At 36.2% G+C, this 21062-nt stretch overlaps 1 protein-coding gene across 2 annotated transcripts in view; it reads left to right on the top strand.

Annotated features, from left to right (window-relative positions):
* The window catches only part of MTDH (metadherin), a 35045-nt gene that overhangs the window by 3845 nt on the left and 10138 nt on the right, over positions 1-21062 (top strand). For both annotated transcript variants that reach the window (XM_054642123.2, XM_054642115.2), the window contains exons 2-10: positions 2770-2874; positions 7006-7087; positions 7501-7680; positions 9080-9148; positions 11601-11852; positions 14484-14570; positions 16372-16470; positions 18542-18666; positions 19217-19336. In XM_054642123.2, coding sequence (XP_054498098.1) covers positions 2770-2874; positions 7006-7087; positions 7501-7680; positions 9080-9148; positions 11601-11852; positions 14484-14570; positions 16372-16470; positions 18542-18666; positions 19217-19336 — 1119 coding nt within the window. The remainder of the gene's footprint in view (positions 1-2769; positions 2875-7005; positions 7088-7500; positions 7681-9079; positions 9149-11600; positions 11853-14483; positions 14571-16371; positions 16471-18541; positions 18667-19216; positions 19337-21062) is intronic.

The following is a 21062-nucleotide window of genomic DNA, read 5'->3' as shown; positions in this document are numbered from 1 at the left end:
GGTGATACTCAGGTGTTGGTTTGTGTATATGATAGTGGTCAAATGGCAAAAGTTGGGCTGTAGGATTCTTCAGGCCTCATAGATAGAGAAAATTGCTTAGTTTCTTTCTGAACAGAAGCTTGCAGAAAACATTGGTTACCAGATTCTTTCATTGGCCAAGATATTCTAAGCAGAGGTATCTTTCTAACGTGTAACTGAGGACTTTGGCTAATACAGCATTGTAATATTGAGGTGATAACAATTTCATTAATACTGTTTGAAGCATGAAACTGAGTTATCCTTTGCACTACCATATTTAAAGAGTACTTTTTGTTTGTTTTGAAAGTCTAAGCAAAACCTTTTCTACATTTGGTATATCTTAACACCCTCAAATGAAGTGTGTGTGGAAAAAGGTTTATTTAAGTATTGGAATTTTAAGGTCCTTAGGCAAGAAAAGCATTCAGTAATCAATGCTGTTACTGACAGGATTACTTCTGCCTTGTTGCATCTTGCCTGGCAGCTTTAAGATGAGGGGAGAAAAGATGGCAAATAATAAATTGCACAATTTTGAGTTAATTAATTTTGCCAGTGGCTGTTTAATTTATTACCCATAAAGTTTTAAACTTTGGGCTGTGGTTGTCTTTTTAAAATTAAACATTTCTGAATACTGTAGAAAAACGTTCTTGTTTCTTGCTTCTGTTGCTTTCTTTGGTATATCCAAAAATGGTCACATGGATTTTGGTTAAAAATCTATGATTCATCTATGGGCAGAAAATAAATGTGGAAAGCTTCCACTGAAAAGGAGGGTATTACAATTAAGGGATGTATTTCTCCCAGATGTATCAAAGTCCAAGTTTTCTAACATGTTTCTAAAGATTGTTGTTTGCATGATCAGATGATCAGACAGCATTTTGAACAGTCATGTGGATGAATTTTTCCAGAGGGTTTTTAATGGATATGAATTCATTTATTAGTTCAGAGAAAGAGCTGAAGTTCTTTTAAACTAAAAAATAAAGCTTCTATTTATTGAATAGTTGGAAGGGATTAATAAAGTACTTTTCAATTTAAGGTACATATGTAATAGCTAAGAAGCAAGGTACAGAATTTAAAAAGTTAGTTGGCTGTAAAAGTTTTGGTACACACCCAGTACAAGATACATCAAATATGTTATCTAACTTCAATTCTAAGCAGTCCCTGGAGAAAATAGAGAGGCACAAGAACTGAGTTTTGACAATGAGTTATTTTCAAGATTAAATATCAGTTCTTTGGTACCCCTGTGGAATATACAAATAAGGTGGACTTGGTTTAGAAGAACTTTTAGAGAGCGTTCCTAGACCAGACTTATAAAATATACTTTGTTTTCAGAATGCTGAGGGAAATGCACTGCATGTGAGATATGAGAAGTCTAGTTTAAAGCTGGTTGTTGGAGAAGAGGGGTTAGGTGACCTGATCTTTCAATTTCTATTTATAGTTACTTTGAAGAAGTTGGCATGCTTGCTAACTAGAGTTAGCAATACTATGTTATGCACTAGTGAAATCATGCTGGCGTGGTTTGTAGGCATAATACAATGTGGCAAGGCTTAAATGCCTCTAACAGTTGAATTGAGGATCAGATCTAATATTTGAAGGAATAGGCCATGCTAAGTTGTGATATGGCTTTTGTTTTACTTGAAAGCAATTAGCTTTGTGTGATGCAGAGTTATAACAGCTTTTGGGTTTTTAATAGCAAAAAAAATAACTAAAGGTAATAGAGCTTGAAATTTATTTTGAGAGAATTGCTGGAATTAAAGCAGTTTGAAGTAGCTATTTATGCTTATTTAGTTTTCAGTCATCCATTTATCTGAGTCATTCTGAACATGAACCAGTGACATTTGTGTGGACTCTTCCAATTACTATTCTTAACAATTGTTTTCCATGCAGTGAAATTAATGGCTGACTGTAGTATAATATTTTCATCTTTTTTGCGGTTAAGCAGAGTAACTTCAGTCTTAGCCTTTTGTTAGAAGTAAATGATTTCTAAATTACTACATTTCTGTAAGGGGAATATGTAGGCTAAGGTGTCATACTTTTGACATGCTTTTGCTGTCAAAAGTAATGTAAAGGCCCCCTTTAATGATTGTCCAGAGTTTTAATTTTATATGTTGCATAATACATACTAATTTTCTTTCCTTAATTGTGTGAGGGGGAAATGGTAGACTAAGGTAACATCTGTAATCAAGTCTGTCTGAAAAGAACAATGGGCTACCATGCTTAGTCATGCTTCATGTTTGATTTTTAATTTCTGTTCTACTATGAAGTTTAACTTATGAAGGAAGTGAGCTGGGAGGGATATGCATAGAGAGAAATTGCAGATGTTTGGTCAATGTAGAAATTGCTTTTAAAAATTTGTCCTCTTGCTGAACTGCTACAAAGTGGTAATTGTGTTACTTTAATTAGATAATTTATGGCATGTACAACTGTAGCTGTTCGGGATCAGTTTTCAGAACAGCTACAGGTAATTTCAAAAGCTGGTAAATTTCTGAAATTTACCTTTTGCTATGAAATTCCTGGATTAAATAGGAGTGAGATGAAATTATAAGACCTGTTCTCTTTCCTTTTTCGTTTTTGTGTTTGGTAAATACAGAATTGTAGTAGATCCTTTGAACAGCAATCCACAATTTGGTCTGCTCTATTCAATAATCTTACAAGCATTTTTCCGTCAACAATTGCATTTCAGTAATATTGTAATTTGAGCTTTGTTTCATCTGCTTTCTCTAATTTTTTTATTATTTATGCTCTTTCTTTACACAGCCTAATGGAAGGTCTTTCCTTGATGTATCTGAAGATGAAGTAATACAAACTGTCCATAAAGACAATATAAAGCAGCCTGTGGACACAGAAAAGAAGAATGAAAAGGTTAGTTATGGATACACAGCAAAAATGTTGAAGTTTGATTTATAATATTTCAATATCTAAAAACTGGTTTTGGTTTGAAATCCTGTTACATATATGAATGAAGAGGCAGACTTCTTACTGTGAAGAGTACTAATCTAATTTGGAGTTGAAAAGAGCTAAAGTAGTATTTTCTTAACTTCTGAGACATGCCTTATCACAGAATGTTTGTCAAGGAAGCCCCGCTCCCAGCCCCCCACTAAACACTGGTATCTGTGTTCATCATGTGACAGTGTTAAGCCTACAGAAATAAAGTTTGTTTCATCTTGATGGCTTCATGGGGATGCAGCATAATGATAGTATTGTTAAATGCCTTGTAAATGGTCTACCAGTTGGGGGACTACTATTCAAAGGATTTAGACCGTGTGCATGCTTATTTCTTTTGCCAGATGTATCCATTACTGATTAGAGTTCTTGATTTTTGATGATAAATGTGGGCTTTGAAGTCTGGTGTGGGCTTTTTTGTTACACAAATTAAACAGCTACCTTAAAATATATTTTAAAGCATCCATCTGCAATTTCTAATCTAAAAGGTAACCTTACTACTGGCAGTGTTATTTTTTTGAACTGTGAGGACTAATCTTTTTTTATTATATATGCTGTTATTTATGGGTAACATGGATATGTTGGCTTGGGCCTTTGATAATTTTTTTTGCTTGGTTCTTTTGCTAACACTGTGCATGAAGTTTTCCCACTGTCATTATTTTCTGACTTATTTTCTTCAAGAAAATGCTTTTGTTGTAACTATACTGAGGAAAAATAAAAGGTTGTGTATAAACAGTCAGAAACACTTCGCTGTGAGGGTGGTGATACACTGGAACAAGTTGCCCAGGGAGGTTGTGGATGCCCCATCCCTGGAAGTGTTCAAGGCTAGGTTGGACAGGGCTTTGGGCAACCTGGTCTAGTGAAAGGTGTCCCTGCCCATGGCTGGGGTTGGAACTAGATGACCTTTAAGGTCCCTTCCAATCCAAGCTTTAATAAATACACTTGCTTACCCTCCAATAACTTCTTTTGTGTTTAGTATTTTGACTAAAAGACTGTATCCTTTTAGTTTGCTGTAGGACTTCAAATGTTTTTGCAATTTGCAAATTGAGTGACTTTTCTGTGAAATAGGTTTGCCTTAAAGTTCCATGCTGTGTGGCTCTTCCTCTTCTCCATGTTTTGCATATCAGATTGGCTTTGGCTTTTTTTTTTGTTTTCCCCAAGAACATGCCACAACTTGAACCTGAATTTGCAGGTTCTCAAGTAGATTAGGTGTTCAAATCCTAAACTCAACTTCATGTTAAAATTGCAAACATAGTGACCTGAATTTTAAAATGTGAAGCTGAAACTAGGAAATGAGTACCACTAAATGGATGTGGATGATTATTCAAATTGTGGTTTCATATCACTTTGGGGGATCCTGGGCAAAAAAATGATTGAGTCAGGAGTAAATTGTTACCCTTCAATTAAAAGCATACTTAAGAACTTCCTTTGAACTACAGGTAACTGTACAGGCTTCTGATTATTTGGTAAGGCTTCTCAGGGCATCTGTAACATTTATAACATTACAAACCTGCTGAGCTTGTAGGGGGTCCTGTGTGTCTTTGTGTACCATCTTTGGGATGGATGGTGTAAGACACAATGGCTGTGATTGAAGTTGTATGTGCAAGTGGGTACATATATGAATGCATATAACCTATGTGTTAATAATGTATGCTTTCACTGAAAATCACATGTTCTTTGTGTTTCTGTATTTCTTGGCTGCCTCAGGATTGTGAATTTCATGTGTTTTTCTGCTTTATGGGAGGGGAAGCTTTGGGTAGTGTCTGGAGTCTGGCTGTTCACAGAGTTTATTCATCTGCAATTAGTGACTTACCACAGTGCAGGGGTTTTTTTTAGTGTTTAACGTAAGGGACTGTTCCCTAAGAAATAACTCTGTGGATGAGGTTGTGGGAAGTTAAAATGTCATCATCCATTCTGTTTGCAAGCACATAACTGCTTTGTCTTGAATAGTAGAAATGATTACTCAGAGATCAAGAAGAAAGGTTTATTTTTCTATTGTTCTTGCATGGGGCACAATGCATCCTAAAGACTTAAAAAAATTTGGCAGGCCTGCAGTATTCCTCATGTGCTCTTTGGCTGTTGGCAGAGCCAACACTGGCATCTTTGTGTGTTGCAGAAGGTGACACTCTGAATGCATAGACTTCTGCAGAATGGCTGGCTTGCTCTGGCTTTAGCATCTCTTGCTGTTTCTTTCCATCAGTTTGGTACTGAGATAGCAACTGGTACAGTACAAAGTTTAGCAGGTGATGGGTTGATTGGATAAAAAAGGATGGTTCTGGTTTTTCAGAACAAGGTAACACTGTTTAGGAAAGTAAGCATGTTTTCAAGATTTGCATTCTTGATCTTTTTTAAAACAGTGTTTGTTAATCACAAATTTCTTTTTCAGCTGTTAAACTTCAGTGTTTTCCTGAAAAGTATAAAATTTGATGTCAATAATTCCATAGGAGCTAGTTATTTAAGGAAACTGAAGTTACAATTTGGAAGAGTAGTCATCTCAAACTGTTGTCTGGGAGTCTTCTGAAGTAATTTCAGGTGTTCTCTTAATGCCAAAGGACAGTTGGGTAGTTAGGGCTTTGTGGATAGAAACTTTAGGGTCTCAAGTTCCTGTCTCAGTGTAGCTGCAAATGGGAGACAAAGGTACAAACTTAGTCTTTTTGTAATTTTTCTGTTTCAGCTTGAAGAGGCAATTTATAACTAATTTTATTGCTAATTCTCACTTGCCTTTTTAATTCTTTCATTAGAAGTTACCCTAGCAAATAATTTCACTTGTTCAGATTTTTAGAACCAATTCTTCTCAGGTTGCTTTTGAAACCAGCCCTTCTCTTTTGGAGGCTTTTCAGAAGTTAGTTGGCTGGTATGTGGGCAAAGGTAGTCTGCTGAGCAAATGAAAATTCAGCTTGGGTGCATGTGTAGTTTGGGTCCCAATGTACATTAAACCATGAGCTACCTGTTCAAATCAGTTCCCTAAATGTTATAGGTGTGGTGATGCAGGATTGCATATAAGCAGTGAGTTTTTTATCATCTCTGCTACACTAACAAGCTATACTGCTCTCAGCGCCTGTATTGAAGCTACAGGTTACTCTGGGACTTCATAAGGCATGTGAACTGCATGCCATTGTGGGGCCCATAGAATATCAATTCTGAATTCTAGAGAGATTGTTAGACACTTCATGGACATTTGAGACTAGAAAACCAAATTGTGGAAACTCAGGTATACAGCTGGCAGTTACTAGTCTGACTCTGGCAGATGTATTCCAGAAAGATGTCCAGCATTCTTGAAATATTTCAGAGACAGTGAATAAGCGAATAGTTCCCCTTATAACATTTGAGTGGAAAAACATACTTCTTTTTAAAGTCTTGTTGTTTTTCATTCATGTTTATCTGGTAGTTCTTATACCTTTCTTCACTAGGTTGAAAAGCTTTTCAGTACAGAAGTCAATTTGCTCCAAGGCTTTCTGCAATATATTTTCTCCCAATATCTTGGGGTTTTTTTCTTCAATACTATATTTTCAACACTCTATATTGCTACCTGTTGCACCGAAACTACTTGCAGAAGCAGTCATGTCTGTTCCTATTTGTTTAGCTTAGCTCTTACATCCAAGAAGCCATAATTGATGAAACCTTGAGGAAAAAAGAGTTTGGAATGTATGGGCTCTAATCACAGCTTGTGTTTTGAAGTAATTTCCAACCTGGATTTTTTTACTTTTTTTTTTAAAGGAGTTGCTGGCATTGTTTATTTCTTCATGTGCAACTTTATACTTCTGCACAAAACAAATTTTGACAGAGTGGCATCTGCCTGCTAAACAGCTCATTACTCTTGTGTGACTGTGATGCTGCCAGCATAGCTGCTTCTGCCTGGCTTTGTATCTGCAGCATAAGTAATGTTCCCCCCACCTGCCAATTCTGTGCTGCATAAGTCTTTCACAGAGAGTGGTTCTGGAGAATCTGTTTTAAATTTATTCTTGTATTTTAGGAGGAGTGGGAGTTCTGAATCACTATACCAAGTGATCAGTAAGTAATCATTAAGAAAATGTTTTCTTTTTATTCTAGTCAAAGAAAAAAAAGAAATCAAAGGGAGATTCCAAAACAGTTCAGGATACATCTCGTCTGGATGGAAAGGAAGTTGATGAAGGTACTGAACACAAACATAACACAAAGTGCAAACATTATGGCTTAAATGCTGTTTAAGATTTACTCAGATTTGGTTCATAAAGAAACACAAGAAACTCATAACTCCATAGTCACGTATTATATATGGAAATATGATCTTTGAAACAACAGTATTTAGTAACTTCCAACTGATTTTTAAAGTAGTCTTATAAAAACTGAGAAACTATGGATAGTAAGGTGTTCATGCTATTCATGTTTTGCTCTGTGAAGCCAAGTATTATCACAGAAAAACTTACCTTTGATCATTTGTGTTTTCAATCTAAGGTTGAAGCTGACTGGTTAAAATGCTCTCAGACTTCTGTTTGATATGATAGAAGCTAAAAGTCTTTTCTTCCTCTCTGGCTTAGTGATGTTTTCGTTTGGGTGATGTTTTAGGAGCCTGGGAAACAAAAATCAGTAACAGAGAGAAGCGTCAGCAGCGTAAACGAGACAAGGTGCTGACCGATGGTGGCTCAGGAGACTCAAATCTCCAGGGAATAGAAAACACGGTTACTGTATCCATTGAACAGCTGATGCCTACACCATCCCTTCCAGTTGGTCTCAGAAAAAATAAAGGTATGATGCTTGATAGGTCTGTGAATGTGTCCTAGAAAGATAACTTTACTTGAATGCTTAAATAGTGACTCTGTTTTGGATGTATGTTAGGTATATTTGGAGGTGGAACTCTTGAGGAAATTATTTCAAGGTGTGTAAAAGTACTTTCTCATTGTGCAAAACTCCCCCTTTTCTAGCCATATTTTTGGGGAAGCTCAAGAGTGTTTTAGAGCAAGTGTCTAAGGCACTGGCCTCCATCCACGCTGTTGCGCTGTTGTTGTTTCACAGCTGCGTAGGCCTGTCCTTGTTCCTTCACTTGTGCTCTGTGACTCTGCCCTTTGTTTTCAAAAAATTCAAAGGCATTCTCAGCACTGCTGCAGGCAGCACCAACTCCTTAACTTTTTGAGTGCTTCCTTGTGGGAAGGTTATGCCCCTGAAGTTCTCTTAAAATATCACTCATTGCTTAACATGTAGGTATTTTTTTCCAACACAGATTTAGTAGCATCATGTACTAAAGCTGTTCATAATGGTAAGGCACATATGGCTGAGATTTACTAGTCAATTACTGTAGCTGAGGATTCAGTAGATAGAGCTGCTGCAATAAAGATTGCATGGACTGGTTTAGAGCATGTATAGGCACAGGAATCCCTATTTGGGTAAAACTGAGAAATAGATGCTTTAATTGAAGGAAACTTGATGTTCTAGCAAAGTGGCAAAAAGACTGAGCTGAACAACTGTCTGGTACCTTGAAACACTTCATTGAAATTGGTGTGCCTCACCCTCCTGTTTCACTGACACTCATTTACACCTTGACTGAGTGCATCATTGTTGCCTTGAGGACTAGACCAGTTGTTTCCTATTGTCTTTTTTTTTTCCCCTCAGTTTACACAGAGTTTCAAGAAATGGTAGGTCCAACTGCCTGGATGCACTGTTACTAACTGTAACTACTGTAACCTCTCTAGTGAGAATCCTTTATGTACTTTTTTGTATCTTGTGTATCACCTTGTACAAGACTAATCCAAAAAGAATTTAGCTGTATCTAGTGTTTTTATGGTGAGGTAGATGTTAGAAATAGTTACCGGTCTGAAATACTTAGAGCCACTCTTTGCTTGTAAATAACAACCTGTGTTTTAGATTTATGCTCTTTGTTCATTGGGAAAGTAGTTTAAGTTCTTTGAAATCTGCAGTTATTTGTATATGGGTCTCAAGTCGCTTTGAGAGCATTCTGTCTGCAGCATAAACACAAATAATAAAAAATAGAGCATTTTAATTTTATCTTTAAGTTTTCTGGAAGTGTCTGAATTTACTGTAAGGTACTAATATATTATTTTCTTAAAATATTAGTAATGGATTGTCAGAAGATTTTTACAGGCGTTATTTTTTTAAAAAGCTTAATCTAGCTTTGTTTCCTCTTAATCAGGTGATTCACTTTTGAATGCACAGATTAACAGTTCTAAACCTGCAAAAGGGGAGTCATCAATTCCACAAGGTAAAAAGTTTTCATTATTGGTCATCCTAAGTAACTGGAGGAGTATTTTACAGAAGTGAAAACAGCAACTGTCTGTGCAGGATTTTGAGTTACTAACCTGGAACGTTACTGTACATCTGGCTCTTTTGGCTATGCAAATATTATACTTCTAAGTTCCAGTTATTTCTTAATAGAGTTGAAAACAGTCTCTGTTACATGTAGAAATACAATTCAGTATTTTGAATTTTCAGGTAGATTACCTATTATAAAAATCTTTATGTACAGAACAATAACATTTATTTTTAAGCTCTGCTGAAAAATTCTTTATCCTAGCTTTACTTATTTGTGTTAATGAACTATTTTGTCAAAGAAACCCTGGTATAGATAACTGCAGAGAGCTCACAAGTCCTGATTATTGTTTACACTTGTTTCAGGTTGAATATACAAGTTACTCAGTTCTTAACATTCTCCTTTGAGATGCATAAATACATTCATTTTGAAAGTTCTTACTTGTATGTTTATAAAAAGAACATACTTGACATATATCATACACAAAACTTAAAATATTTGACTAGTAAATCTTAACAGTTTTCTAATAACAGATACTGCTATAATAATACTTGAAGTGAATTAGTTTGACATTATGAAATCAAGATGGTTGTTACTTACATATAGCCAACATTAGCTGAGTTGCTTTAATCAAAAATAACTAGTATAAATAAGCAAGTCAAAAATTAGTTACTAACAGCACTCAGATCCAGAAAGTGAATCCCTTTCTGCTTGTTTTTGAGAGCTTTTACTTCACACACAAACTTCCTATACCATGGCACAGAAGGAGTGTGCTGTATTCTTCAGAGATGCCTAATGGGAGGACAGGAGAAAATAACCAAGTTTCAGTAAGGGGAAGGTCATGAGGAAAAAAGCTTTTCATGAGATAGTTCAAAGCATCTCTGGACAATCAGCCTTTATGGTTTCCAGAACTTCAATAATGTAGTATAATTTTGAAGTTAGCTGTGCATTGAACAAAAGGTGGGACTAGGTGACTGAGAGATCCTTTTCAATCTTCAGTTTTCTGTGATTCAGTGAGAACTGGCTGGTAATTTAGAATTTGAAGTTTTTGACAAAAGACAACTATAATAAAGAGGAAAAAAAAGAGTAAAACAGAGAAGAATCAAGCTCCTTCTTCAGGACCTCAGCTGCTTTTTTGCAAAGTTGCAAAAAGGTTTTTCTAGTAACTGCAGTTTGGTTTCTGTCTCTTCAGTATTCTTTTGCTGCCTTTCCCTAAGATTTCATATTATGCTAGGAGGATGTTGACTCACAGGAGCAATGCTAGTGCTGTAGACAAAGGGCAGTGGTTTTTGTACAGCAATGGTGACCTTACAGATGTCTGTGTTTGGAATTGATTTGTCTGAGAAAATCTAGGCATATCTCACCTAAGTCATTCTATGTCAGTGAGGCCAGCTTGAATTGGGCATGTTGATGCTGCCTGAGTTACAAGTTCATTTGACAGATAAAATGAACTTTTGGTCTGTATTTTTTGTTGGCATATGATACTGACTTGTGCATAAGGGTTTGGCTTACTGTTTAAGTGTTACACTTGTAATATGCAAATATTTCTTAATTGCTTGAGGAAGAACAGTTTTTTTGGTTTTTCCACTGCATATATAAAAAGAAAGGTTTGTGATACATAGTAAGGGAGGCTGGATGCACTAGCCCTTATATTTAATAGGGACATAAATTTAAAAAACTTCTATAATGATCTTTGGCTCAGTTTACTGCTGACTTCTCAAAGAATACATTAAACTTGCAGTGGCTAGTAATTTCTCATGAGGGTAACACATAACAGAGATTCTTGCAGTGTTGTGGTCTTTTACCTTAGTGAGACATAAAATGTTACTTACAAACTGAGTGTTACTATGATTTCTATCTCTCACTGTGAGGGACTCTATGGTCAGTATGATATCTATGCTCTTTGTAAATCCTTTGTAGTGTTTAGGAAGTATTTTCTAATACTTGGTAATTTTGTCTACATGCTGCTTGGAGAACTGCTGCATGCAGTTATGAAACAGGAAATAATCTCCATTTAGTGTGTGGGTTTTTCCACAAGTTGTCCCCATATTGTCTAAGAGAAATTAGCTGACAGTGTTGAAAGCACCCTCCCCACCCTTTTTCTAATCTAGAGACACTGGTTCACCAACACTGGGCTCAAACCCTGTAAAGAAAGGGATGAGGAAAGAGAGTGCAGTTGGTGCTGCTTTTTCCTCCCTCTTCAAGTTAGTAGACAGATGGTGCATATCATCTGAACTGGAAAATCAGCTGAGACAGAGCAGCAGCCCTGTCTGTATCACACTGGTGTAGCAAAGCTGCCGTTCATTTGGGGGTTTTTTATTAAGTGAATGTGCATATAAGTGATATTTTAATTCTTCATCCAGTTGTTATTTTAAATAATCCTTTTGTTATTGTTGTATTTAAGTTTCTCCGGGATTGAGTGAAAGCCATACAGTAAATGGAGGAAGCTGGAATGAGAAGCCTGTAAAAATCTCCTCACAGATTGGTGTAGGGGAGGAGAAATGGACATCTGTTCCTTCAACTGCAGCTGGGAAGAGGAAGACTGAGACATTGGCGTGGGGCCAAGACACTGGAGATGCTAATGGAAATGGAAAGGACTGGGGAGTAAGCCTGGTGGGCAGGCCCTGGAAAGAGCGTTCTTTGTTCACTCCTATTGGTAAGCTATTTCCAAGAACTTGCTTCATGTAAGCAATTTTTCATAAATGTATTTTTTAGTAGTCTCTGAAATATTTTTATGTTTATATATTTAAAAAATCTTGATGTGGTCTAGTGAAATGTTAACAGAACAATTTCTGTTTACTGCAAGTGCTGATGGCTTAGCATCTATGTTTCTGTGTACAGTTAAATTGGGTTTTTTGAGTTTATCTGACATAAAATTATTTCTGTGAAGGAATACAATGTTGTATATCACTTTCATAAAGTTCTGGAGATGATTACTAAGCCATTTTGAAGCGTAATTTATTTTAAATAATGTCTTAAAACCCAGGTTGTAAGTCTATTCTGTTGATCCAGCATGATGAAATCAATTGTGTCTGATATTGGCAGGTGTTATTTTTAGGCCCCAGGCATAAACATTGTTTAACTCTTGTGACACTTAGTGTTACACTGTTTTTCTCATTAGAAACTGGGTTTTTTAGTGCTCAGTACAGTTTTCTGCCTTTTTTTCTTGTGCTGTCCACAGTAATAATGGAGATTTCTTGATTTCTCTCTGGACAACAGTCATCAAGTTATTAGTAAATGCTGTAACATGGCCCTTCCCACTGTTCAGTCTAAGTATCCTCATCTCTTCTAGAAAGCAGTGTTGCTTTGTGGTCAGCAGTGTTAGTTCAGACTTGTGGAGTCTTAATCCCAGCCAGCAGGCAAGCCCCATCCAGCTGCTCACTCACTGTCTCACCAGCAGGGGAGACATTGGGAGGAGAAAAACTGGAAAACTCCAGGATTGACATAAGGAGAGTTTAATAGGGAAAGCAAAACCTCTTCATGCAAACAAAGCAAGAAAATAATTCTCTACTTCCCATGGGCTGGTGGGTGTTCAGCCATCTCCAGGAGAGCAGCACTTCATCACATGTAACAGTGACTTGTGAAGACAAACACCATAACTCCAAATGTCCTTCCTTTCCTCCTTCTTCCCCCCCTTTCTATACTGAGCATGGTGCCACATGGTGGGGAATATTCCTTTGGCCAGCTGGGGTCACTTGTTTGGGCTGTGTCTCTTCCAGCTTCTTGTTGGGAAGAGAAGCTCCAGCTGCCTTGCTGCCAGCAATACAAGAAGTGGAAAATGCCTTGACTCTGTGTGAGCACTGCTCAGCAACATCCCTGTATTACCAACCCTGTTTTCAGTGCAAATCCAAAACACAGCCCTACCCCAGCCATAATCTGCAGAAGTCTAGACCTTCTTTTATTTCTCTGGCATATTTTGAAATGAAGTTCCTGACGCTAGGTCTGATATACCCTTGGAAGCTTTACCATTACCAAGTAGAAGTGAAGGGCTTTCTTCATGTTCTGGCTAGATGTGTTCTGCTGTGTATTCTAATAAAGCAGTTTGTAGTGACTGACCAACTTTTTGTTGGTGTTGTTGCTGAGGATACATCATATCTACCAAGCTGATTTGCTTTTGGTAAAATGAATAATTTTGTGGGTGAAGGAGAGCTGTGAAAGGCTTTCATGATGACTTGACTAATGCTTTCAACACTGTCTCTCACAATGTTGTTGTATCCAAACTAGAACAGGTGTAAAACTGATCAGGCCCAAGGTAATGGAGACTGCACAAGGTGGGTGTCACAGGGCTTGCTTAGAACTGTCCTGTTTATCATCTTTATAAGTGACCTGGAGGAGGCAACCATGTCATTCACATCCAGTTTCCAGATTATATCAGACTTAAATGTGGGGGCAGGAATCAGTTGAAACAGTCCAGGTCAGGGATCCCTTCCAGAAGGACCTGAACCTGATGGGAGCAATGGGCCAACAGGAACCCAAGGAGTTCAGTGAGGATAAACGTCAAGTGCTGAATCTGGTTGGAAGCAACCCTGGCTGGATATTGACTGTCTGGATTGCAGCTTTGTGGATAAGGGGTCTTGGTGTGCACCAAGATGGACGTGAGCCACCTGTAGATCCTAGTAGCAAAGGACACAAACAGTATGCTGGGGTGCATTATCACAAGAGTCAGTAAATTGGGGGTTAGTGACTGTCTACTTTTTGGACAACATCTGGAATACCTGTCTGGTTTTTAGCCCCTTCTCCCCCATTTAAGTAAATGTAATTCTAAATAAAAGCCACTAGTAGTTTTTACTGGCTATTTCTGCTTATTTTCTGCCTTGCAAATGTAGCAGTCTAGTATGCCTTCATTTTTAAGCATTATCTCCCATTCATCAAAAATTGTTCTGAATTTTATTCCCTTCTTTAACATATGTATATATAATATAGTCTGTGTTCTGTAGCTGTGTTCCATCTACATGTACTTTACAAAACTTAAGTGATTGCAGTAATGGGAGGAATAATAGTATGGGGCTCAAAAAACAATTGACTTCTCTTTTGTGAGAAGCTTATATATAGAAAAAGCTGTAAAGGGAAGATGGCCTTGGAAAGCTTGAAAATTGTTTCAAGCTGTGTGTTCATAAAGTCACAACTCTATCAGCAGTAATTAATGTCCTCAGTTGTGTGAAATGTCATCATGGCTGGACTAGCCGGTGTTTTTCTGATCCAATTCTTAATTAAATAGCTACATTTTCAACATTGCCAGCACTGTGTGATGCTCTTTTTTTTCTTTTTTCCCTCCCCTTCCCCACAGCTGCTTGGAATGTGGATGCAAGGATTAATACCTCTGAACAGAATTCTACTTCTTTCTCCTCATTTGGATTAACTCCTGGAGTTTCTGGTATGTATGCCTTTAAAAAGATTTTTCCACTCTCTTCCACTCAACCAGGTGGAATAGAGTTTGCCAAGTGATACTAATATGCATTTTCTCTTTTTTCTTTGAAAATAATAGGAGGAGGAAGACACTTAAAAAGCTATTTTCTTATGCTGAAATTATGCAGTAAAATAACTGTATTAAATTGATAATCAAAAGCTAGATCAACAATAGAATATTAGTAAGAAGGTTGGAACTAGAGGGGGTTGGAATGAGGTGATCTTTGTATGTTCTAACCCAAATCATTTTATGATTCTGTGATTTCTTAATTAGCTGCCTTGGTTGTGTGTTAAGTCTAAATAATGGGCTTAAGAGGTTTCTCAGCATTGCAATATCTCAAGTTAGAGATTTGAGGATTTCTTTCTAGGAAAGCCCATTTATCCCAGTCCTCTGAGGGAGTTTGTTATTGATGATTGAGTTTTTCCCCATCAAGGAACTAAATCATTACTCTGAAAATATGTTCCATAGGCAGGATTTGAAGTCTTGAGTCTTTCTCCGTATGACAACTGGAAATGCTGAAGCTCTGGGGTTTTCTTTTTTTGAAGGACTGTGTGCTATAGTGTACAAACCTGTCTTCACAATAAATCTTGTGTGTTAAACAATTAACATGAGTCCTACAATGATTTATTGTGCAATAAAGGGATCATATGTCAGGTTATTTGTTCTTGCTTGCTTTCACCATGAGCTTGGCATGGCAGTTTCCTTTTCAGAAGTAGCTGGCCAAGTGCTTATGCACTTAGGCTACATTTGCTCATATTGCAGTGTACAGGCTTTTAACTGTTGAACTTAGGCTCAGTGTCCAGCATCTAAATTGTACAGAGAGTTTTAATTAAAAAAAAAAATCCCAAGCAGCTACCTGGAACCAGGTTCAGCCTCTAAGCTAAAACTTACGACAGTTTATTAAATAAAGTAGGATGGCACGCTGAGCTAAGATTCAGCTGCAATGACCACCATTTCAACTTCAAGAGAAATAGTTTTCTTTGATGCACCTTAGCCAACAATGCTGTAATGCAAAATGGCCACAAAATAAATGAGAACATGTCTATATTTCTGTCACCTGAGGTATCTTTTGCAGAGGGTTATGTGAAATAGAGACCCACGTTCTATTCAAACTGAATTTCAGAAGTTTCATCATAAGTAAAATGTTCATTTATTTAATTCTTACAAATAGTTTTTGTTTGTTTTACTTTTTATGAAATTGTTTTGTTTGCTGTTTATTTTTCTGGAAACAGTTATGTTAGATGTGTAACACCTTCTGTTATCATGACTGGTATTTGCCTTACTGTTGTTTGTCCGGCTGCTTTTATGTTAGTGAAACTTGTGCTTTAAATGAGAAGTGGATTCTTAGTAATGTATAATTTGTTTGATCTGCAGTGTAATTAATGAGGTTTCTTTAACTAGATCTTTCTAGTGATTGTTTATTTTAAGCTTCTCCCTGTAAGAGATCTTATTGATACAGGGTAACAATTTTATTACCCATGAAATTTGTGTTTTTCAGTTTGAGGAGACTGGTTTTACTCATCCTTCTTATCTCTTTTTGAGTTCTTCTCATGACTTTATTTTGTCTTCCTTGTTCAGCTTCCTTGTTTTCTGAATATACCTTATGCACAAGACCCTACTAGTTCTCCTGTCTTCTGCAGTCCTTAAAATCTGACATTTTTCTTTGAGCATTTTGTCTTCCTTTCCTACTTTGATTGGACTTCCTTCCCCAAGAAAACTTCAGGAAGCTTGCTAACTTACAAGTACAATTTTATTTATTCCCTTTCAGGTTCCAACAGTGAATCAGTTTCTCAGGCTGGTACTTCTGATTTTCAGTGGGATTTAAGTCATGCTCAACCCCCTGTTGATGACGAATGGTCCGGGTTAAGTATGTTCCTCTAAAATGTTCATTAAAAAAATGTTAATTACTGTTAAAGTGTAGTTATTTATATTAGCTACTAGTATTAGACAGTGGTGGGTATCTGAGGAAAAACCTGTAATACTTGAATTCTGTAAGCTAATAGAAAGTTTGAAGGAATTAAATAGAAGTATTTTAATAAATTCTGATAGAAAATGGTTAATTTTTAGGAAAAATACTTGGATATTCAAACTCAGAAGTGAGAGAGCTCATGCATTTTAAGGTAGAAAAATCTTTGTAATGAAAGACTCTTGCTGGAAGTGATGAGAAAAACCTACTGCAAGTCTGCAAAATATGTATTTAGTAGATAGCATTTGAGTCAGTTTGTTTTTACATGTTTGTACCTTACTGGAAAATTAAGGCAACATCAGACTCTTGTATTTAATCTAACTTGCTTTCTCGTTTAGCAAACATTAGGAAGTTCTTACATATATAGGAAGCATATACAGGATAGAAATAACTGAAATTACTTGGGAGTTGTAGAATAGTTGGTGTTTACTCCCCACTTTCTCCTCCCTGTTTATGAGAAAGCATAGTGCATCTCATTGGGCATTGACCTGAAGAATTGTTCCAGAAGTTGACAGAAACAGCCTTGCACGTTAACTTCTCTCTAAGAACAACTTACTGCAGTTAAATAACTGGAAAAGTGGAATAGATTGATGCAGTCCTTGACTCCACCACTGTTGGCAATGATTGCTCTGTTACCAGATAATTTTGAAACTTACTTACCTTTTGTGTGCTTTACCTAGTTTAAGGATAAGGAAAGCACATTTCAGTTAATCCTTTGAAAGTAATCAGTTTTATGTTTTAACAAAAGCATAATCGATTCACATATCTGAGCATAGAATGTTTATGGTTCAAGCTTCTGTTAATACAATTTTGTCATAGTTGTCAACTAAGAGTACACTAACAGAAGTAGGCAAATGCAAGTTTAGGCCAAAGTGATACACAGATACACCCTACTGCTTTATCAGGATAAGAAAACTAACTGTACGTACAAATACTACTAGTTTTTATTATTACTAAGAATGGATTTTTTTTCTTAAGCAACTACTGAGAGGGCAATAGGTAAACTAAAGTGTTGAGTAATATTTTTCAGATTTGTAAATTTTAGCATCAGAAGTAGGTGTCATTAAAATAATATTTTTATTAGGAAAGTTTCTAACTATTCCAAATGTTCTAATTAATCTTAAGATTCTTAATGTATTTTTGGCTTCATGTCTGCCAATAAATTTAATTGGATTTATTACTGCTTTTTATTTTGACTTTCTTTTCAGTTGTTTAAATCAAATGCCACCATAGTTGGCAGACCAAATTTGCCTGTTCTTCAATTTGGTATAGACTGGGGGGGAAGAAATATTTGTGATGTTAATATAAATGTGAAATGAAAATGCAATCTTTTACAACATGTTCTGTTTTAAAATTGGCTTGCCACAACTTTCTACTAAACAGATAGTCTAAGGCTTAGTTCTTCCCTTATGATATTTTTAGTTTTTATGCAACTGATCCTTTAAACCTATCATTCCATTATAAATGAATAATAACAAAATAGGGTGTGGACTTAAGAGTCTTAAGAAAAAAAAGACTATTAAAAATGGCAAAGTTGTAAGGTGACTTGAATCAGTAACATTTACAGTTTCAGATCTATCACTTGTAAAGGAATCTTACTAAGGCAAGATTGATCAGTGTTACGGTTCATCCTAATTTTTTCACTAGCTAGAAAGAAAATGCAGAGAACAACTTAAGATAGATAGCAATTCTTAAATTTGTTCCTCTTCAAATAGTTTAGAAAAATATCTTGCAGCAACTGCATCTAGCTGGCTGCTGCTGTGATTAGGCTCTGTAAAATGACTGTCATACTCATTACTTTAAAAAGTCCTCCACTTACCAATAAAGTCTTGACCGTTTTTTCAGAAAGACAGGGAATTACTATTTATATCTTGATATCAAGAAGTGGATATATGTGCAGGGGGTTTTTACCTGGAAATGAGCACCTGTAGAGTAAGTCAATATTCCTCAAAAAACCTTTTAATCTTTGTAGATGGACTTTCTTCAGCTGATCCAAGCTCTGATTGGAATGCACCAGCAGAAGAGTGGGGAAACTGGGTAGATGAAGAAAAAGTTGCTTCTGTTCCTCAGCGTGAAGAGAGATCTGATACTCAGAAGGTAAAAGGTGGTATTTTCTCCTTAGCTCCAGGACTTTGGCCTTACCACTGCCATTTCTTAAAGGAACTAAAAGGGTAATGCTAATCTCTCATCACAGTTACACTGATAAGAGTAGCACGACTGTGTTTGCTCTGTACACAGAGAAGGAAAACACTGAATGTTATTGAGAAGAGAAAAATCAGTTAGCTCCATCTTAAACCTTTCTGTTTTCCCATAATTATAAGGACTACATTATCAGTATAGACTGGGAGGGTTTAGATCTGTTTTTATAAATATTTATTGACAATATTTAATTCTCAGCATGAAAAACAGCATTTCCATGCCACTATTGCCTGGTGGTCTGCTGCCTTTTCCATTACCAGCTCCTCTACCTGTGTTACCAGATAGCATGTAAGAATGTGGTCTTTCTAAAATGAACTGGATAGATAACACTGTGTTCATTTCCACTTGTATAGGTATATTCCTTATCATTATTGATTTATGTTTAGTCTATACAAGGTATGTTTCATTGTCATTTTAAATGCTAAATACCTTCTGTTCCCATATGAAGATTTCAGATAATGAAAGAGAAAAAGCAGAGCCAATTCTTCAGAGTTCTACAAGTGGCAAATCCAAGAAAAAGAAGAAGAAAAAGAAGAAGCAGGGTGAAGACGCTAACTCTCCTGCACAGGTAAAATCTTAATGGTTTAAAAGGCAATTGCAAGGAATTCACAAAATTGCCTTATCTTTGGTTATCAGCATCTTGAACAAAAATTATTTTTGGGAAATTAATTTCTTTGTGGGATTGGATTGTCTACAATTGTTTCTCAAGAGTTAAAGTAATTCTTATTTTACTAGTATTTCCTTAATTTGTTGTATTCACAAGTTGAATGTGGGATAATTTGTGATTTTGCTGAAGTTACGAAAAGCACAAAGTACGTGGAAAGTATTTATCCTGAATTACTTATTTTCTGTCAGATCTGGATTCTGTACTGTAGAGATGCTTCCAGGTAGGATTGTCCTCTGCATGGCAAACCTTTTCCTCATGTTCTTTGAAAGACAGCTGCTTTGGTGAATATAGCTAGTTAGGAGAATGAAAGAAATTGAAGTTTTCTCTTAAGCTGTCTTCAAATACAATTGTGTGAGAATATATAATGGTTTTCTGAAGTACTGTTTTAATTTGATTTATGAGAAATGGTAAGTGCCAATGTTTCAAGCTCAGTTGGTGGAGCTACTCTGTGAGTCAGATTTCAATGAGGGAAAGAATATTTTCAGACTGAGGATGGTTGGAGTTTTCTGTGTTTCTTAAATAGCTTTTGAAGAATTGCATTGAAACAGATCTGTAAAAATAGGAAAAGCAGATTGCACTTCACATGGCAATTGAATAGATGAAGCAAGTACTTTCCTAGAGGGAGAAAGCTTTTAATAGCTAATGATCAGAATGCATCCTGCTTGTGTTTATTGTGACAGCCATTCATTGTTTACGTTCTTTACAGTTACAGAATGACCAGTGTTCAGTGGAATCTGACTAGATTAGACTGAATTAAAGAGGAAAAGCAAAAACTTCAGTCATACTTGCTTTGGAATAGCTTTTATGGTTATCACATAGTCAGTTTATTAGAGTTGTGAAACATTAAATTCCTGTTACAGGAAATTTTATTTTCAAGTTGTCTGTGTGGAGGCGGAGCTTGTGTTGATTTCTCTTGTTTCTTTTGAAGCAATTCAGTCTGGGAGCACTAGGGCTGCAGCTTTTTTTTAATTGAAATTTGTTCTGGACTCTGCTATGACTCTTAAGTATAAGTCAAGATTAATAAGTTGTGGTTAACAGGTGTTTGTGAGAACATCCTACATGAATGTTAAGGTCAGTGAGGGCATTCTGAATTTTTTCCCATTGCTTGTGAGCTGTCTTTTAAATTATATATGTTGAGTCCTACTTTCTATATTAACATAATCAGATTTGTTATTCTACTAATTGTTCTCCAACCGTTCCAATTTTGTTACTTCTTTCCGTCCATCAGTCTATGAAGTCATCATTTTACAGATAAGAACTTATCTGTATTAAATTTTTATGTAGAGTTGGGAGTTTTGTTTGATAGGGGCAGACTGAACTGCTCACAGAAGCTACCCTTGTTATAACAGTTTAGTAATTTAACTTGCCAGTCCTACTTCAAACTCATTTAAAATTTGTGTACTTATCCTCTAAGATTGGAACACGTTCATTCAAACATCTTCATCTTTCTCATTGATTATACTTTAATGTTCACACTCATTTCTTGACTTCAGTGTTTGTTAAGGCAGTAGAAGCCAGCTGAAGATCTTGGAGTAAGCCAATATGTGTTCCTTACTGTCAGGAATCAGACTTAGGCTGTGACTGCATTTTCATAAGGAAGTAAGTGAAGGAACAGTCTTTGCAGTTT

This window comes from Agelaius phoeniceus, chromosome 1, assembly GCF_051311805.1.
Source record: "Agelaius phoeniceus isolate bAgePho1 chromosome 1, bAgePho1.hap1, whole genome shotgun sequence".
NCBI classification, from domain to species: Eukaryota; Metazoa; Chordata; class Aves; order Passeriformes; family Icteridae; genus Agelaius; species Agelaius phoeniceus.
This window is presented reverse-complemented; position numbering and strand designations above follow the sequence as displayed.